The sequence below is a fragment of the Gigantopelta aegis genome, chromosome 5 (assembly GCF_016097555.1).
Source record: "Gigantopelta aegis isolate Gae_Host chromosome 5, Gae_host_genome, whole genome shotgun sequence".
Lineage (NCBI taxonomy): Eukaryota > Metazoa > Mollusca > Gastropoda > Neomphalida > Peltospiridae > Gigantopelta > Gigantopelta aegis.
The window spans coordinates 30,046,843-30,066,219 of NC_054703.1; the positions used below are offsets into that span (position 1 = coordinate 30,046,843).

The 19,377-nt window shown below is 38.2% G+C and overlaps 1 protein-coding gene across 1 annotated transcript in view; it reads right to left on the minus strand.

Annotated features, from left to right (window-relative positions):
- Window positions 1-17,434, minus strand: part of LOC121373079 — a 29,637-nt gene extending 12,203 nt beyond the window's left edge. The window contains exons 1-10 of the mRNA XM_041499525.1: window positions 17,400-17,434; window positions 15,138-15,262; window positions 14,480-14,686; window positions 12,952-13,206; window positions 12,174-12,331; window positions 11,557-11,679; window positions 10,923-11,034; window positions 3,080-3,240; window positions 1,908-2,015; window positions 753-830 (exon numbers count right to left, since the gene is read on the minus strand). Coding sequence (XP_041355459.1) covers window positions 753-830; window positions 1,908-2,015; window positions 3,080-3,240; window positions 10,923-11,034; window positions 11,557-11,679; window positions 12,174-12,331; window positions 12,952-13,206; window positions 14,480-14,686; window positions 15,138-15,262; window positions 17,400-17,434 — 1,362 coding nt within the window. The remainder of the gene's footprint in view (window positions 1-752; window positions 831-1,907; window positions 2,016-3,079; window positions 3,241-10,922; window positions 11,035-11,556; window positions 11,680-12,173; window positions 12,332-12,951; window positions 13,207-14,479; window positions 14,687-15,137; window positions 15,263-17,399) is intronic.
- Window positions 17,435-19,377: the final 1,943 nt, after the last annotated feature.

Consider the following 19,377-nt stretch of genomic DNA (forward strand, 5'->3'; position numbering starts at 1 on the left):
GAAATTTCTGAAGGTATTGGGTGCATTTTGGAACGGTTCATCAAAAGATAAAGGGGAGCTAGGCTATATGCTATTTTTTTAAAACTTAGTTTGCCGAGCCTGTATTGGAACCTGGCCTATTGGAGGCCGTCGTTGGTGGCCTCCCGTGGTTGCCCCTAGATTTTATCCCTTAAAAGGGCTTGATCTGTTGAGAGATCATGTTGGTTCTGTCCTTAAAAGGACATGGCCGGTTGGCAGGGCAACCTATGGGAGACTCGTTATAGCCCTTATAAGAAAGAAAGAAAGAAATGTTTTATTTAACGACGCACTGAACACATTTTATTTACGGTTATATGGCGTCAGACATATGGTTAAGGACCACACAGATTTTGAGAGGAAACCCGCTGTCGCCACTACATGGGCTACTCGTTCCGATTAACAGCAAGGGATCTTTTATTTGCGCTTCCCACAGGCAGGATAGCACAAACCATGGCCTTTGTTGAACCAGTTATGGATCACTGGTCGGTGCAAGTGGTTTACACCTACCCATTGAGCCTTGCGGAGCACTCACTCACGGTTTGGAGTCAGTATCTGGATTAAAAATCCCATGCCTCGACTGGGATCCGAACCCAGTACCAACCAGCCTGTAGACCGATGGCCTAACCACGACGCCACCGAGGCCGGTTAGCCCTTATAAGGGCTTGCAATGTGTGCATAATGGTGTGTGTGTGTGTGTGTGTATGCCATGTTTAAATATCTGAAACGGTGCTTACGTCATCAGGACACGTGATCTGAAGCTTGACGGGAAGTCCGAATTCGTACAGGTAGCCAACGCTCTCCATCCACTGGCTCTGTTGTACATGGGAGTAAAAGAAAGGAAAATTTATTATATGACAAAATATTCACCATAGTGTTATGTCAGAGATGCATAATGCCGGCTTCCCGCCAAAATTATCTGTTAACTTTTGCACCCAAATATAAACATTACACCCAAATATAGACATTACATCCAAATATAGACATTACACCCACACATAGACATTACACCCACATATAAACATACCCACATATAAATATTACACACAAATATAAACATTACACACACATAAACATTACACACAAATATAAACATTACACCCAAACATTATACCCAAATATAAACATTACACCCACATATAAACATTACACACAAATATAAACATTATACCCAAATATACACATTACACCCACATATAGACATTATACCCAAATATAGACATTATACCCACATATAAACATTATACCCAAATATAGACATTATACCCAGATATAGACATTACACCCACATATAAACATTATACCCAAATATAGACATTATACCCAAATATAGACATTATACCCACATATAAACATTATACCCAAATATAGACATTATACCCACATATAGACATTATACCCACATATAAACATTATACCCAAATATAAACATTATACCCAAATATAGACATTATACCCACATATAGACATTATACCCAAATATAAACCTATAGAAATAACAACTAAATAATTTTATTTACTCATAGAAAAACGAGGAACATCTTTACTGATGACCTACGGAATTGTGCGCGTTCAGTTGAGTCTAACACTCGGTAACGCTATTTGCTGTATTCGTGTATTTTGTTATTATTATTAAATTAAATTGAATTGAATTGAATTGAATTGAATTGAATTGAATTGAATTGAATTGAACTGAACTGAATTGAATTGAATTATATATATATATTTTTTTTTTAAATAAAGTTTATTAAAACATCTGTCTCTGTGTTTGTGTGTTTCTGTCGCTCTCTCCCTCTCTCTCTCCTCTGCCTTTCTTCTGTCTCTATCGTGCCCATAATACATGTCTAAATCGCACGCACGCGCACACACACACACACGCACTCACGTCGTACCGTTGCAAAGTACCACTCCCAAATCGTCTTCAATCCACCAGTATATCCTGGAGGGAAGTCGTGTCTAATGGCAACGTACACGTCACAGTCAATGTCTCGCGCCATTCTCTGCAAGTTAAAAATAGATCATCGTATATCTTTTAAAAACCAATTTAATATCACCATAGTATCAGGGATCAGGCGCATGTTCAGGAAATGATGTATTGTAGACAGCACCGAGTTTGCTGGAATTTTAAAGATGTTGTCGACTATTAAATACTTTTTAACGATTGTAATTACATATCAAATACATTTTTCTGCATAAAATATTAGTGGCTGTATATTAAACGTGTTTCTGGTCGTTCTAATATATATACTAGGTTAAATTTAATTTTATTTCCTAAAATAAATGTTTTTCGTACGTACGAAATTATTTGAAGACAAAATCCAGTTTGGGCTTCTTACAAATATTAAGACGACCAGAAACACATTAAATATACAGACACTGATATTCTAAACAAGAAAATATATTTAATATGTAAGATTAATCGTAGAAATATTTTATTAGTCGGAAACATCTTACAATGCAGCAAACTCAGGAATGTCCCTTTTAGGGATGGGGCTGGACCTCCCTACGCAGGGGCGTAGGCGGGGTGTGTGTGTGTGTGTGTGGGGGGGGGTTTGTCGTGGGGGGGGGGTTCGAACGAACCCCCCCCCCCCCCGCTGAAGCAAATGGTCCGCTTTCAGAACTGAAACACACAGGTTTATACATAAATATATATGGAGTTTCTGGTGTTGCAAAAACAAAATAGAAAAGGTCCACTTGGTTCATATTCGACCCCCCCCCCCCCCCCCCCCCAGGTCTAGCTCACGCTACGCCCCTGCTACGCGTACACGAAAACGTACCTTGTTTTTCTCACTCTATATAAATACATGTAAAGATAAAACTCTGGCTTGTATCCCCACTAAAGATTATACCCCCCTCCACTAGAGATTGCGCCCCCACTCTAGATGGTGTTCCTGCGTCCCGATATATGAGGCTAAGGTTAAAACAATCGACTCGAAATTGTATTACACATTGCATTATTATGATCATTATGATTATGATTATGATTATGATTATTAATATTAATAATAATATTATTATTATTATATTTCATTTTTAATACAGAAGATTATTAACTGTCACATACCTTGCCGGCATATTCATATTTAGTCTTGTCGAAATAAAAAAACTCTTTCTGGGTACGCATGCGCACATGCGACTTGTCTTTAGATTTAGCGTCAAACCCAAAAGCATCAATGGTCGTGATGGTACAGTTGCCGATCATTGGGTCTAAATTGTAGGCCACGCCTGAAAATGAATAATAATATCTAAATTGTAGGCCACGCCTTAAAATGAATAATAATATCTTAATTGTAGGCCACGCCTGAAAATGAATAATAATATCTTAATTGTAGGCCACGCCTGAAAATGAATAATAATATCTAAATTGTAGGCCACGCCTGAAAATGAAAAATAATATCTAAATTGTAGGCCACGCCTGAAAATTAATAATAATATCTAAATTGTAGGCCACGCCTGAAAATGAATAATAATAATCATCATCATCATCATCATAATAATAATAATAAAAATAACAATAATAATAATTTTCATCATCATCATCATCAACATTGTAATAATAATGATGATAATGATGATGATGATAATAATAGTTAAAGTTTGTTTTGTTTAATGACACCACTAGATCACATTGATTTATTGATCATCGGCTATTGGATGTCAAACATTTGGTAATTTTGAAATATAGTCTTAGACAGAAAACCCACTATATTTTAATAAATACTACTACTAATAAAAATAACAACAACAGTAATAATAATAACAATAATAACAACAACAAATAATTAGTAACAATAAATAATAATTATAAATAATACGCATAAATAATAATAACAACAATAATAATAATTTTCATCATCATCATCATCAACATTGTAATAATAATGATGATAATGATGATGATGATAATAATAATAATAGTTAAAGTTTGTTTTGTTTAATGACACCACTAGATCACATTGATTTATTGATCATCGGCTATTGGATGTCAAACATTTGGTAATTTTGAAATATAGTCTTAGACAGAAAACCCACTATATTTTAATAAATACTACTACTAATAAAAATAACAACAACAGTAATAATAATAACAATAATAACAACAACAAATAATTAGTAACAATAAATAATAATTATAAATAATACGCATAAATAATAATAACAACAATAATAATAATTTTCATCATCATCATCATCAACATTGTAATAATAATGATGATAATGATGATGATGATAATAATAGTTAAAGTTTGTTTTGTTTAACGACACCACTAGATCACATTGATTTATTGATCATCGGCTATTGGATGTCAAACATTTGGTAATTTTGAAATATAGTCTTAGACAGAAAACCCACTATATTTTAATAAATACTACTACTAATAAAAATAACAACAACAGTAATAATAATAACAATAATAACAACAACAAATAATTAGTAACAATAAATAATAATTATAAATAATACGCATAAATAATAATAACAACAATAATAATAATTTTCATCATCATCATCATCAACATTGTAATAATAATGATGATAATGATGATGATGATAATAATAGTTGAAGTTTGTTTTGTTTAACGACACCACTAGATCACATTGATTTATTGATCATCGGATATTGCATGTCAAACATTTGGTAATTTTGAAATATAGTCTTAGAGAGAAAACCCACTACATTTTAATAAATACTACTAATAATAAAAATAACAACAACAGTAATACTACTACTACTAATAATAATAATAACAACAACAAATAATTAATAACAATAAATAATAATAATTATAAATAATAATACACATAAATAATAATAATAATAATAACAATAATAATAATTTTCATCATCATTGCAATAATAATAATGATAATAATAATGATGATGATGGTGATAATAATAATAATAATAATAATAATAGTTGTTTTGTTTAACGACACCACTAGATCACATTGATTTATTGATCATCGGCTATTGGATGTCAAACATTTGGTCTTAGAGACAAAACCCACTAAATTTTAATAAATACTACTAATAATAAAAATAACAGTAATAATAATAATAATAATAATAATAATAACAACAACAAATAATTAATAACAATAAATAATAATAATAATAAATAATAATAATACGCATTAATAATAATAATAATAATAATAATAATAACAACAGCAACAAGAACAACAAATAATTAATAACAATAAATAATAATACTCATAAATAATAATAATAATTTTAAAAAATCATCATCATTATCATCATCATCATCAAAAACATCATTAAAATCTACTCTAAAATGCCGTGACTCTTTGTTTTGAAAGGTAGACGCAGACTAAAACCTCGTGTGGATGTACTAACCTCTGTTTGACGCCCAACAGCCGACCTCTGTCTTACTGCTGCGGTGTCGGTAAACATTCAGACAGTCATTCATTCAAAACACCTTTTGCACTTTGAAGCGCAGAGATACGAGTTTGAACATCCACACATCGCTGTTTACGAGGAACAGTCACTTTCGCTCTAGTGGGTGCAACCCATATGTGTGTGATGGGGGGTGGGGTGGGGTGGTGGTGTGTGTGTGGGGGGCAACACACATTATGTATGTATGTATGTATATATGTATGTATGGTTTTATGAAATTTACTTGTTAAGAAAAGACCCCGTGCACCCCCCCCCCCCCCCACCCTCGCTACGCCACTGCCAACAAGGAGAGTAAGCTGAAGCTCTCCTTTAGCATGACCGGCCTCGGTGGCGTCGTGGTTAGGCCATCGATCTACAGGCTGGTAAGTACTGGGTTCGGATCCCAGTCGAGGCATGGGATTTTTAATCCAGATACCGACTCCAAACCCTGAGTGAGTGCTCCGCAAGGCTCAATGGGTAGGTGTAAAACCGCTTGCACCGACCAGTGATCCATAACTGGTTCAACAAAGGCCATGGTTTGTGCTATCCTGCCTGTGGGAAGCGCAAATAAAAGATCCCTTGCTGCTAATCGGAAAGAGTAGCCCATGTAGTGGCGACAGCGGTTTCCTCTGAAAATCTGTGTGGTTCTTAACCATATGTCTGACGCCATATAACCGTAAATAAAATGTGTTGAGTGCGTCGTTAAATAAAACATTTCTTTCTTTCTTTTTCCTTTAGCAATTTAATATGTATGATATCGGGGGGGGGGGGGGTGGAGGGGTTTAGCTCAGTGGGTTGAGCGCTCGCATGAGGTGCTTGCGTCGCAAGATCGAACCATCTCGGTGGATCCATCCAAACGATTTCTTGCTTTCTCGTTCCAACCGATATACCACAACTAGCCAAAGGCCTGTAAGCCTAAATAGTTTTGATTTTTGTTAATCTGAATGACAAAACCATCAGGATTTTCAAAGAGGTATCAGTTCACTGTATTTATACCAGTTTCGTGTTTGTTATACCCAACTAAGACTCAAGATTAGTTAAAAACACAAATTGGCAATGAGGGCACACATCTCATGCGCAATTTGAGAAATGTATGCAATATGCCTAGATTGACCAGCGAATTGTCTGGGAGAGTAGAGTCATTCTCCCCCTCAACGGCAGGAGGGGGGAGGGATCGACCATTGAAATCCTCCCGTGCACACGCGCCTGCACATCAGCTATCTAGATTGTCGGCCTAGGTCAAATGGTAATGTTCAGTAGTTACTGAGAAAGAAATCGGTGTAGTGACCTTACATCTACGCCCTTTAGACTTTCCTGTACAGCGATACGGGTTTTATGTTAGGACCTTATAAAAACAACCTTTAGACTTTCATGTACAGCGATACGTTTTTTTAATGTCAGAACCTTATAAAAACAACCTTTAGACTTTCATGTACAGTGATACGGGTTTTATGTCAGGACGTTATAAAAACAACCTTTAGACTTTCATGTACAGCGATACGGGTTTTATGTCAGGACCTTATAAAAACAACCTTTAGACTTTCATGTACAGCGATACGGGTTTTATGTCAGGACCTTATAAAACAACCTTTAGACTTATATGTACAGCGATACGGGTTTTATGTCAGGACGTTATAAAAACAACCTTTAGACTTTCATGTACAGCGATACGGGTTTTATGTCAGGACCTTATAAAACAACCTTTAGACTTCTATGTACAGCGATACGGGTTTTATGTCAGGACGTTATAAAAACAACCTTTAGACTTTCATGTACAGCGATACGGGTTTTATGTCAGGACCTTATAAAACAACCTTTAGACTTCTATGTACAGCGTAAACAACCTTTAGACTTTCATGTACAGCGATACGGGTTTTATGTCAGGACCTTATAAAACAACCTTTAGACTTCTATGTACAGCGATACGGGTTTTATGTCGGGACGTTATAAAAACAACCTTTAGACTTTCATGTACAGCGATACGGGTTTTATGTCAGGACCTTATAAAACAACCTTTAGACTTCTATGTACAGCGATACGGGTTTTATGTCAGGACGTTATAAAAACAACCTTTAGACTTTCATGTACAGCGATACGGGTTTTATGTCAGGACCTTATAAAACAACCTTTAGACTTCTATGTACAGCGTAAACAACCTTTAGACTTTCATGTACAGCGATACGGGTTTTATGTCAGGACCTTATAAAACAACCTTTAGACTTCTATGTACAGCGTAAACAACCTTTAGACTTTCATGTACAGCGATACGGGTTTTATGTCAGGACCTTATAAAACAACCTTTAGACTTCTATGTACAGCGTAAACAACCTTTAGACTTTCATGTACAGTGATACGGGTTTTATGCCAGGATATTATAAAACAACCTTTAGACTTTCATGTACAGTGATACGGGTTTTATGTCAGGGCATTATAAAATCAACCTTTACACTTCTATGTACAGCGTAAACAACCTTTAGACTTTCATGTACAGTGATACGGGTTTTATGTCAGGGCATTATAAAATCAACCTTTAGACTTCTATGTACAGCGATACGGGTTTTATGTCAGGACGTTATAAAAACAACCTTTAGACTTTCATGTACAGCGATACGGGTTTTATGTCAGGACCTTATAAAACAACCTTTAGACTTCTATGTACAGCGTAAACAACCTTTAGACTTTCATGTACAGTGATACGGGTTTTATGCCAGGATATTATAAAACAACCTTTAGACTTTCATGTACAGTGATACGGGTTTTATGTCAGGGCATTATAAAATCAACCTTTACACTTCTATGTACAGCGTAAACAACCTTTAGACTTTCATGTACAGTGATACGGGTTTTATGTCAGGGCATTATAAAATCAACCTTTAGACTTTCATGTACAGCGATACGGGTTTTATGTCAGGACGTTATAAAAACAAACTTTAGACTTTCATGTACAGCGATACGGGTTTTATGTTAGGACCTTATAAAAACAACCTTTAGACTTTCATGTACAGCGATACGTTTTTTTAATGTCAGAACCTTATAAAAATAACCTTTAGACTTTCATGTACAGTGATACGGGTTTTATGTCAGGACGTTATAAAAACAACCTTTAGACTTTCATGTACAGCGATACGGATTTTATGTCAGGACCTTATAAAAACAACCTTTAGACTTTCATGTACAGCGATACGGGTTTTATGTCAGGACCTTATAAAACAACCTTTAGACTTCTATGTACAGCGATACGGGTTTTATGTCAGGACGTTATAAAAACAACCTTTAGACTTTCATGTACAGCGATACGGGTTTTATGTCAGGACCTTATAAAACAACCTTTAGACTTCTATGTACAGCGTAAACAACATTTAGACTTTCATGTACAGTGATACGGGTTTTATGTCAGGACCTTATAAAACAACCTTTAGACTTCTATGTACAGCGTAAACAACCTTTAGACTTTCATGTACAGTGATACGGGTTTTATGCCAGGATATTATAAAACAACCTTTAGACTTTCATGTACAGTGATACGGGTTTTATGTCAGGGCATTATAAAATCAACCTTTACACTTCTATGTACAGCGTAAACAACCTTTAGACTTTCATGTACAGTGATACGGGTTTTATGTCAGGGCATTATAAAATCAACCTTTAGACTTCTATGTACAGCGATACGGGTTTTATGTCAGGACGTTATAAAAACAAACTTTAGACTTTCATGTACAGCGATACGGGTTTTATGTCAGGACGTTATTAAAACAAACTTTAGACTTTCATGTACAGCGATACGGGTTTTATGTCAGGACGTTATAAAAACAAACTTTAGACTTCTATGTACAGCGATACGGGTTTTATGTCAGGACCTTATAAAAACAAACTTTAGACTTTCATGTACAGCGATACGGGTTTTATGTCAATACCTTGGAAAAACAACTTTTAGACTTTCATATACAGCGATACGAGGTTTTTTTTAGGACCTTATAAAACGACCTTTAGTATTTCATGTCATCTTGTGGTTGATACGGGTTTTATGTCATACTGTTTTCACCTGAGACGAAGTCATGGACTCGGGTCATCTTGTCGTTGATACGGGTTTTATGTCATACTGTTTTCACCTGAGACGAAGTCATGGACTCGGGTCATCTTGTCGTTGATACGGGTTTTATGTCATACTGTTTTCACCTAAGAAGAAGTCGTGGACTCGGGTCATCTTGTCGTTGATACGGGTTTTATGTCATACTGTTTTCACCTGAGACGAAGTCATGGACTCGGGTCATCTTGTCGTTGATACGGGTTTTATGTCATACTGTTTTCACCTGAGACGAAGTCATGGACTCGGGTCATCTTGTCGTTGATACGGGTTTTATGTCATACTGTTTTCACCTGAGACGAAGTCATGGACTCGGGTCATCTTGTCGTTGATACGGGTTTTATGTCATACTGTTTTCACCTGAGAAGAAGTCATGGACTCGGGTCATCTTGTCGTTGATACGGGTTTTATTGTCGTTGATACGGGTTTTATTGTCGTTGATACGGGTTTTATGTCATACTGTTCTTACCTGAGACGAAGTCATGGACTCGGGTCATCTTGTCGTTGATACGGGTTTTATTTCATACTGTTTTCACCTGAGACGAAGTCATGGACTCGGGTCATCTTGTCGTTGATACGGGTTTTATGTCATACTGTTTTTACCTGAGAAGAAGTCATGGACTCGGGTCATCTTGTCGTTGATACGGGTTTTATGTCATACTGTTTTCACCTGAGACGAAGTCATGGACTCGGGTCATCTTGTCGTTGATACGGGTTTTATGTCATACTGTTTTCACCTGAGACGAAGTCATGGACTCGGGTCATCTTGTCGTTGATACGGGTTTTATGTCATACTGTTTTCACCTGAGACGAAGTCATGGACTCGGGTCATCTTGTCGTTGATACGGGTTTTATGTCATACTGTTTTCACCTGAGACGAAGTCATGGACTCGGGTCATCTTGTCGTTGATACGGGTTTTATGTCATACTGTTTTCACCTGAGAAGAAGTCATGGACTCGGGTCATCTTGTCGTTGATACGGGTTTTATTGTCGTTGATACGGGTTTTATTGTCGTTGATACGGGTTTTATGTCATACTGTTCTTACCTGAGACGAAGTCATGGACTCGGGTCATCTTGTCGTTGATACGGGTTTTATTTCATACTGTTTTCACCTGAGACGAAGTCATGGACTCGGGTCATCTTGTCGTTGATACGGGTTTTATGTCATACTGTTTTTACCTGAGAAGAAGTCATGGACTCGGGTCATCTTGTCGTTGATACGGGTTTTATGTCATACTGTTTTCACCTGAGACGAAGTCATGGACTCGGGTCATCTTGTCGTTGATACGGGTTTTATGTCATACTGTTTTCACCTGAGAAGAAGTCATGGACTCGGGTCATCTTGTCGTTGATACGGGTTTTATTGTCGTTGATACGGGTTTTATTGTCGTTGATACGGGTTTTATGTCATACTGTTCTTACCTGAGAAGAAGTCATGGACTCGGGTCATCTTGTTGTTGCCGAACTTGGACGGATTATTTGGATCGGGTTTATAGTCATACCTCACAAGGCCAAGGTCATAGTCGTAATACTCCTGAAAAACACACGAATTAAAAAAAGAAAAGAAAAAAAAATGAATGAAAATTTCAGAAAGGTTGCCCTATAGTATGATACATACCAAAGGTCCACGCACATCCACGAAGAGCTAATTCGGGAATTCAATATGGCGTTCAAAATGGCTGCCATTATGGATTATCTTTGCAACCAGACATAGTCGAAATGCAAAGAAAGTGTCTAAACACAAGTTTTAAGAAACAAGCAATGCCAAAAAATTATTAATTACATGATTTGGTAAACAGAAATCTCAAAAATTAAAACAGTCGTTTCTACAGTGACAACTTTCTGGAAACTTTCAGCTTGTTAACAATTTAATCCAAATTGGACCCAATGCTCCTGGACTAGCAAGTAGAACTCATTTTGACAATGCCAGAAAACTGGGGACAGTCTCAATAAAGCTCGTTGTTACGATGGCAGTCTCGATAAAGCTCGTTGTTACGATAACAGTCTCGATAAAGCTCGCTGTTACGAGGACAGTCTCGATAAAGAAATTCGTTACCTTGATCCAGTTCACGTAGTTGTTGCTGAGTTCGACGAGCTCGGATTCGAACCGGAAGCGAGACGTCACGTTGGGAAGAGGTCGCCCCATAACTCGACCTTTACAGTATGTTCCCGGGTCAGTCTGAAAGAAGATAGTTTTTTTTTTATATATATAATTATATTAGTATTTGGGCCTCAAATGGTGGGTATGTACCCGAAGTCACTCTCCCGCTTTCAACAGGATTTATAAGGCATATACTATGTTTAGCCACATGGTTAATATTGTCGGATTTTTGTATTCCGCTTGGTATAGTACAACCAGTAGCCACCAAACGTGGGAGCATGTCCCCGGGAAGCGGTTCTTGCGTGCCCAGTGGTGTAGGCTGGATTTTGTATGGGGGGGGGGGGGGGGGGGGGGGGGGGGGGGGGCACCTGTGTAGTGGGATATGACACAGGAACCTTTTTAATGTTATTAATAAGCAAAAAGGTAACAATTTCCGGGATTGGGGGGCATGACCCCCTGCCCCCCCCGGTTACGCCACTGAGCGTGCCTGTAAGGCATGCAGTAGTTTTAGCCAAATGTGTTATCGTGGTCGCTTATGAGATTCCATTTGGTATAGTATAACCTGTAACTACCTCGAGTGCGCTTGAGTCGTTGGGCAGATACGGCCGGAAGTCGGTAAACTCGTAGTAATTGCTGATGTTCTGTCGAGTCGGCTTGTTCACCACGCCAGACAACTGCAGCTCAACCGGAACTGAAGCTGCTGTAGCGGAAGTCCAGTTATTAACAGCACCTTTAAATAGAACACAATAGAGTTGAATAAAATATAATATAACAGAACAGAACACAATCTGATTAAAATTAGCTCTACTGGGTCTACCAGTAGATCTAACAGCATTGCGTGGACTCCCAAGTCCAGGTGACATTTCATCTATAAATAACAATTTAAATATCGACCAATTACACTTTTTTATAGCGTTATTCGGGATCATACAAATTCTAAAAATGTCGGGCGGGACTATTTATGCAATAGGCGAACTTGTTGGGGAAAAGTGGAGTAATAAACTCTGGATTTAATACTAGTATAAACAGATACCATATACCATCACGGTTTTATGTTTATAAAATTTTATATTGCAATTAGTTTCCGGCATACTTCGTAATTCACCCGAATCATTTCGTATAGCCTCGGCATAATCCCGAATGTTTTCAAATTCTTTTCAAATCACTGGCATGATTTTGCAAGTAAGGTTTAGATTGGTCGAATAAAAGGTCAACTGGACATGAGCTCCAAAGGGCTGCTGTTAGATCCACCTGTAATAGTGGAGCTAATTTTAATTAGATTGTACAGAACAGAACAGGACAGAATAGAATAGAATAAATCAGAAAGAATATAACAACATGTTTACTTACTGAATGCCCAGCTCACATAGAATGTCCCGTCCATTCGTGGGACATACAAACAGCTGTCCCATACGTCACAAACGGTGCCGTCCCTTATTGTCCGCCGTCCTTTGTACACTTCCGTTTGTCCGTTCCCGAATCTTAGAGCACCAGCCGCTGAGTATATATGCTCAGATCCTGACGTTGATGTACTCAAACCAAAAAGAAATTTCTGCTTGCTGGTGGACAGCGTACTGACGGTGCATGATGGGATACCGTTACCAGCTGTAATGTGAGCCAAAAATGAATATTGCCTGAGGTTTGTTTTGTTGAACGACACCACTAGAGGACATTGGTTTATTAATCATCGGTTACTGGAGGAAGTCGGGTATATTTTTTAAGAGAGAGAGAGAGAGAGAGAGAGAGAGAGAGAGAGAGAGAGAGAGAGAGAGAGAGAGAGAGAGAGAGAGAGAGAGATACACAGAGAGAGAAAGAGATACAGAGAGAGAGAGAGAGAGAGAGAGAGAGAGAGAGATACAGAGAGAGAGAGAGAGAGAAAGAGATATACAGAGAGAGAGAGAGAGAGAGAGAGAGAAAGAGATATACAGAGAGAAAGAGAGAGAGAGAGAGAGAGAAAGAAAGAGATATACAGAGAGAGAGAGAGAGAGAGAGAGAGAGAGAGAGAGAGAGAGAGAGAGAGAGAGAGAGAGAGAGAGAGAGAGTTGTGGTTTTTGTCAATCGGCAACAGTGGTGAGTGTATCCCATTCTATCACTGACAGTTTCTGATATTCTGGTTAGGTCAATATGACGAGTTCTTTGTTTGTGAAGTCGTAAATAACTTAGGTGTGGTTCCCCTTCTTTCAAAGTGCACCCACCCGCCTCTACTTCCTCTCGTCACACATATCCTGGTAAATGGCGTCGTTACCATAGTACCAGCCGATATCTACCAAGACTAGGGTAGATTAAGATGAGGAGTTCGTTGTTGGTGTAGTCGAAAATCACTTTGGTTTGGTTGCCGTTCTTCCAACCCCCCCCCCCCCCCCTCCAGTTTGTGATATTTACCAAGGCTAGGGTAGTTTAAGATGAGGAGGTCATTGTTAGTGCAGTCGTAAATCACTTTGGTTCGGTTGCCGTTCTTCTACCTCCCCCGATCATCCCTCCAGTTTGTGATATTTACCAAGGCTAGGGTAGTTTAAGATGAGGAGTTCGTTGTTGGTGTAGTCTTAAATCACTTTGATTCGCGTGTCGTTCTTCCAACCCCACCCCCACCCCCACCCCCACTTCCCCTCCAGTTTGTGACATTTACCAAGGCTAGGGTAGTTTAAGATGAGGAGTTCGTTGTTGGTGTAGTCTTAAATCACTTTGATTCGCGTGTCGTTCTTCCAACCCCACCCCCACCCCCACCCCCACTTCCCCTCCAGTTTGTAACATTTACCAAGGCTAGGGTAGTTTAAGATGAGGAGTTCGTTGTTGGTGTAGTCTTAAATCACTTTGATTCGCGTGTCGTTCTTCCAACCCCACCCCCACCCCCACTTCCCCTCCAGTTTGTGATATTTACCAAGGCTAGGGTAGTTTAAGATGAGGAGTTCGTTGTTGGTGTAGTCGTAAATCGCTTTGATTCGCGTGTCGTTCTTCCAGGCCTCGACGGTGCCGCGGTTGTTGACGTAGTCGTAGTACTCCTTCAGGTCGATGGTGTAGCCCTTGTCGCGGATGTTGCACTCCACTCTCGTCGTGAACTGCTGGGGAAGTTTAGGTTTGGCGGGACCTGAATATATACGGACGGCAAATATTTTATAGTATTATTTTTGTATGTCTTTTAATTTCGTAAAAAAGCCCTAAAAAAAAAAAAGAAAAAAAAAAAAAAGAAGAAAAAAAGGTCGTTGTTGGTGTAGTCGTAAATCACTTTGGTTCGGTTGGCGTTCTTCCAAACCAACCCCCACCCCCACTCCCCCTCCAGTTTGTGATATAAATTACCAAGGCTAGGGTAGTTTAAGATGAGGAGTATTTGTATTATTTTTGTATGTCTTTTAATTTCGTAAAAAAGCCCTACCCCCCCCCCCCCCCCGAAACAAAAACAACAACATCAACAAACAAACGATCAAAAACAAAAAACGTTTTTAATTTTGTTTTTGATTAATTTAGAAAAAATTAAAACTGATTTTGAAAATGGCAGGGGACATACAAATGGCTTGGGTGTTGTAATGGTAACGACGTACCTGGCCTTGAAGCTGCATCCTGTTTGTATTTAGCTGGGTCACATATAGTCTTGTCCACGGCGCCGTCTGTCTGTCCAGCCAGAAACACGGACACCAGCAGAACGCAGAGTCCGAACTGACAGGAGCTGAAACAGAGAAAGACCAGTCTATGTAACAGAGTAAGACCAGTCGATGAAACAGAGCAAAACCAGTCGATGAAACAGGGTAATACCAGTCGATGAAACAGTGTAAGACCAGTCGATGAAACAGAGTAATACCAGTCGATGAAACAGAGTAAGGCCAGTCGATGAAACAGAGTAAGACCAGTCGATGAAACAGGGTAATACCAGTCGATGAAACAGTGTAAGACCAGTCGATAAAACAGAGCAAGACCAGTCGATGAAACAGAGCAAGACCAGTCGATGAAACAGAGCAAGACCAGTCGATGAAACAGGGTAATACCAGTCGATGTAACAGAGTAAGACCAGTCGATGAAACAGAGTAAGACCAGTCGATGAAAGACCAGTCGATGAAACAGAGCAAGACCAGTCGATGAAACAGAGCAAGACAGTGTAGGCGCCCCCCCCCCCCCTTCACCCCCCCTTTCCTGTCCTGGACGGAGGAACCGGCTGAGGCTGACACCTGCGCCCAGGACAGGCGTGCGCTACAACAGCTTGCTCTGAATGTGCACGTTAAACTCTCTGACCTGACCAAAAGAGCATGACCAGTCGATGACAGGAGCGAATAGGATGTCAGACGGAGCCCCCCCTCCTTCCCCCAATAATTCTGAATAAAAAATATCATTGGTAGGCCTAGTAAATCTTAAGGCAGAGATGAATTTGACTTGTAGAATGCAGGAATCTGCATTTTAGGACATCTAGATTTCAAAATTGTACGGGAGAGCGTACCCCCGAACCCCCTAGAAACTTTCCTTTGCGCCCTCGATCTCAGTCAGCCCACCCCAATGTCTACTTGCTTCCGCCGTGCCTGATGTCAGATATAGATATTAGTAAATATCAGCCACACACACACACACACGCACATATGCACAAACATGTAAGCGCATACGAACACCGAGAGAGAGAGAGAGAGAGAGAGAGAGAGAGAGAGAGAGAGAGAGAGAGAGAGAGAGAGAGAGAGAGAGAGAGAGAGAGAGAGAGAGAGAGAGACAGACAGACAGAGAGAGAGAGTTAGAGAGAGAGACACACAGAGAGAGAGAGAGAGAGAGAGAGAGAGAGAGAGAGAGAGAGAGAGAGGGGGGGGGGGGGAGAGATAGAGAATAAAATTACAACATCAATATATATTTAAATAAATTGGTTGTCAGTAATTCCCGTGTAATAAATTTAAAATGAAATATATTATTTCATGTATTTAAATTTATTAATTCATGTACAGTGTGTATTTACATTTATTAATTCATGTACAGTGTGTATTTACATTTATTAATTCATGTACAGTGTGCATTTACATTTATTAATTCACGTACAGTGTGTATTTACATTTATTAATTCACGTACAGTGTGCATTTACATTTATTAATTCATGTACAGTGTGCATTTACATTTATTAATTCATGTACAGTGTGCATTTACATTTATTAATTCATGTACAGTGTGCATTTACATTTATTAATTCGAAATGAATAACACTTAGGGGCGGGACGTAGTCCAGTCGTAAAGTGCTCGCTCGATGCGCGGTCGGTCTGGGATCGATCCCCGTCAGTGGGCACCTTGGGCTATCTCTCGCTCCAGCCAGTGCACCACGAATAATATATCAAAGATCGTGGTATGTGCTATCCTGTCTATAGGATGGTGCATATAAAAGATCCCTTGCTACTAATGGAAACATGTAGCGGGTTTCTTTTCTAAGACTATATGTCAAAATTACCAAATGTTTGTCATCCAATATCCGATGATTAATAAATCAATATGTTCTAGTGGTGTCGTTAAACGAAACAAACTTGAACAAACTTTTGAATAACACTTAATATAGTGATATTAATTATTTGAAATTAAGATAACATAAAATATTATAAAACAGCTGATACTATTAATTGCACAATTAATATAATTGAAAATATTTAAATGTGATTAATATCACATAAAATAAGATACCTGCAAAATATCACAAAACGGCTAGTAATCTTATTTGCACAATTAATATCAATTAAAACAGTCATTGAAATGATTAATATAACAAAATAAAATACCTCAACAAAATAATTAATATATTATAAAATAAAAGACGTCAATAAAACAATTAATATAATAAAATATAAAATACCTCATTAAATTTCGGGGTGTGAGTTGGGCCGCCATCTTGTCGCTCGCGCTCCGCCCGTCTTAACCAGATTAAAGTTCATCAAGAGATAAACGAGAAGATAACTCGGCGAGCTAGCTGGATGAGCCTCTACTTGCAAGGGAGATAACGTCTCGTGCTGCTGTAGGTTATCTCACGAGATTCTTGTATTGTTTCACGTACGACATGAAGATAACCACTGGGAGGGAGGGGGGGGGGGGGGGGGGAGGGGCGGAGCAAGCTCAGGCGGTAGAGCTCTCGCATGAGGTGCTGATGTCGTAGGATCGAACCAGCTCAGTGGACCCATTCTCTGATAGGATTTTTTTCACCTCCCAACCAGTGCACCACGACTGGTATATCATAGGACGTGGTTTGTGCTGTCCTGTCTGTGGGAAAGTGCAAATAAAAGATCATTAGCTCGTAATGGAAAAAAATGTAGCAGGTTTCCTCCTTTGAAGACCACGAACAAAACATTGCCACGCATTTGACATCCAATAGCCAATGATTAATAATGCGATGTGCTCTAGTGGTGTCCTTAAACTAAAACAAACTAACGTTTTTGAAGAGAACGATCGACACAGCCACTTAAAGCTGTCGCACCATACTTCAATTGTTTACAAAAGAAAGGAAAGTCTGTTTGATGACACCCACGGGCTGACTAGAACGACCTTAAGAAGCAAAAGTAAAGTTTGTTTTATTTAACGACGCCACTAGAGCACATTGATTTTTTATCTTATCATCGGCTAATGGACGTCAAACATATGGTCATTCTGACACTGTTTTTTAAAGGAAACTCGACGTTGCCACATAGGCTACTCTTTTACGACAGGCAGCAAGGGGTCTTTTATTTGCGCTTCCCACAGGCAGGATAGCACAAACCATGGCATTTGTTGAACCAATTATGGATCACTGCTCGGTGCAAGTGGTTTACACCTACCCACTGAGCCTTACGGAGCACTCACTCAGGGTTTGGAGTCGGTATCTGGAGTAAAAATCCCATGCCTCGACTGGTATCCGAACCCAGTACCTACCAGCCTGTAGACCGATGGCCTAACCACGACGCCACCGAGGCCGGTCGCCTAAAGAAGCCGTCTTAACCACAGACCCACCCGTCCTCATATTTAATAGTAAATAGATAAATAAATAGATAGATTAATATATAAATACATAGATAAACAAATGAACTGACAAACGAATAAACAGACAAATAAATTTAAAAAACCCCAAATAATTAAATTAAATAATTAATTAAAAGAAAATAATAAATAAATAAATACATAATAAAAAAAGAAAAAAAGAAGAAGAAAATAATAAATAGATAGATAAATAAATAAATAGATAAATAGTTTAAAGGGACATACCCTAGTTTTTAAACACTAAGGCATATTTTTTTACTATTAGAGCCATTTTTGATAACTGAAATCATACTTTACTTAGATTTTATGGTTTAGATTATCAATTTCCGTATATTCGAAGTGTTTTTGGTCATCCTGGTGTTTTTAATATCACAAAATGCATTTATCATATTTTTAAAAATGCACGTGCGTCTGTAAAGTAACAGTTATGGAGTCAAGTTTTAGTCTATTTTTAGAGGGTATTTCACAATTTCAAAGTCACAGACTCATGTTTCTTTCAATTGTAACTTTATCCAAATCTGTTACAGGTTTGTAGATTAATTAATCTTAGTGTTAATTTTCACGGGTGGAAACTAGGGTATGTCCCTTTAATGAACAAATAATCTGAAAACCAACAAATAAGCAGACAAACAATAAATAAATAAATAAACAAATAATCTAAAACAAATAAACAAATAAACGGACAAATAAATAAATAAATAAATAAATAAAAAATAATCTATAGATGTATTGTTAGTGTTGGCTAGATAGGTAACTCGGTGTATCAGGTCGGTAAGGTCGTGAGTGATTCAGCTCTGTGCGGAGTAATACACTGGTCGTCTTATCGG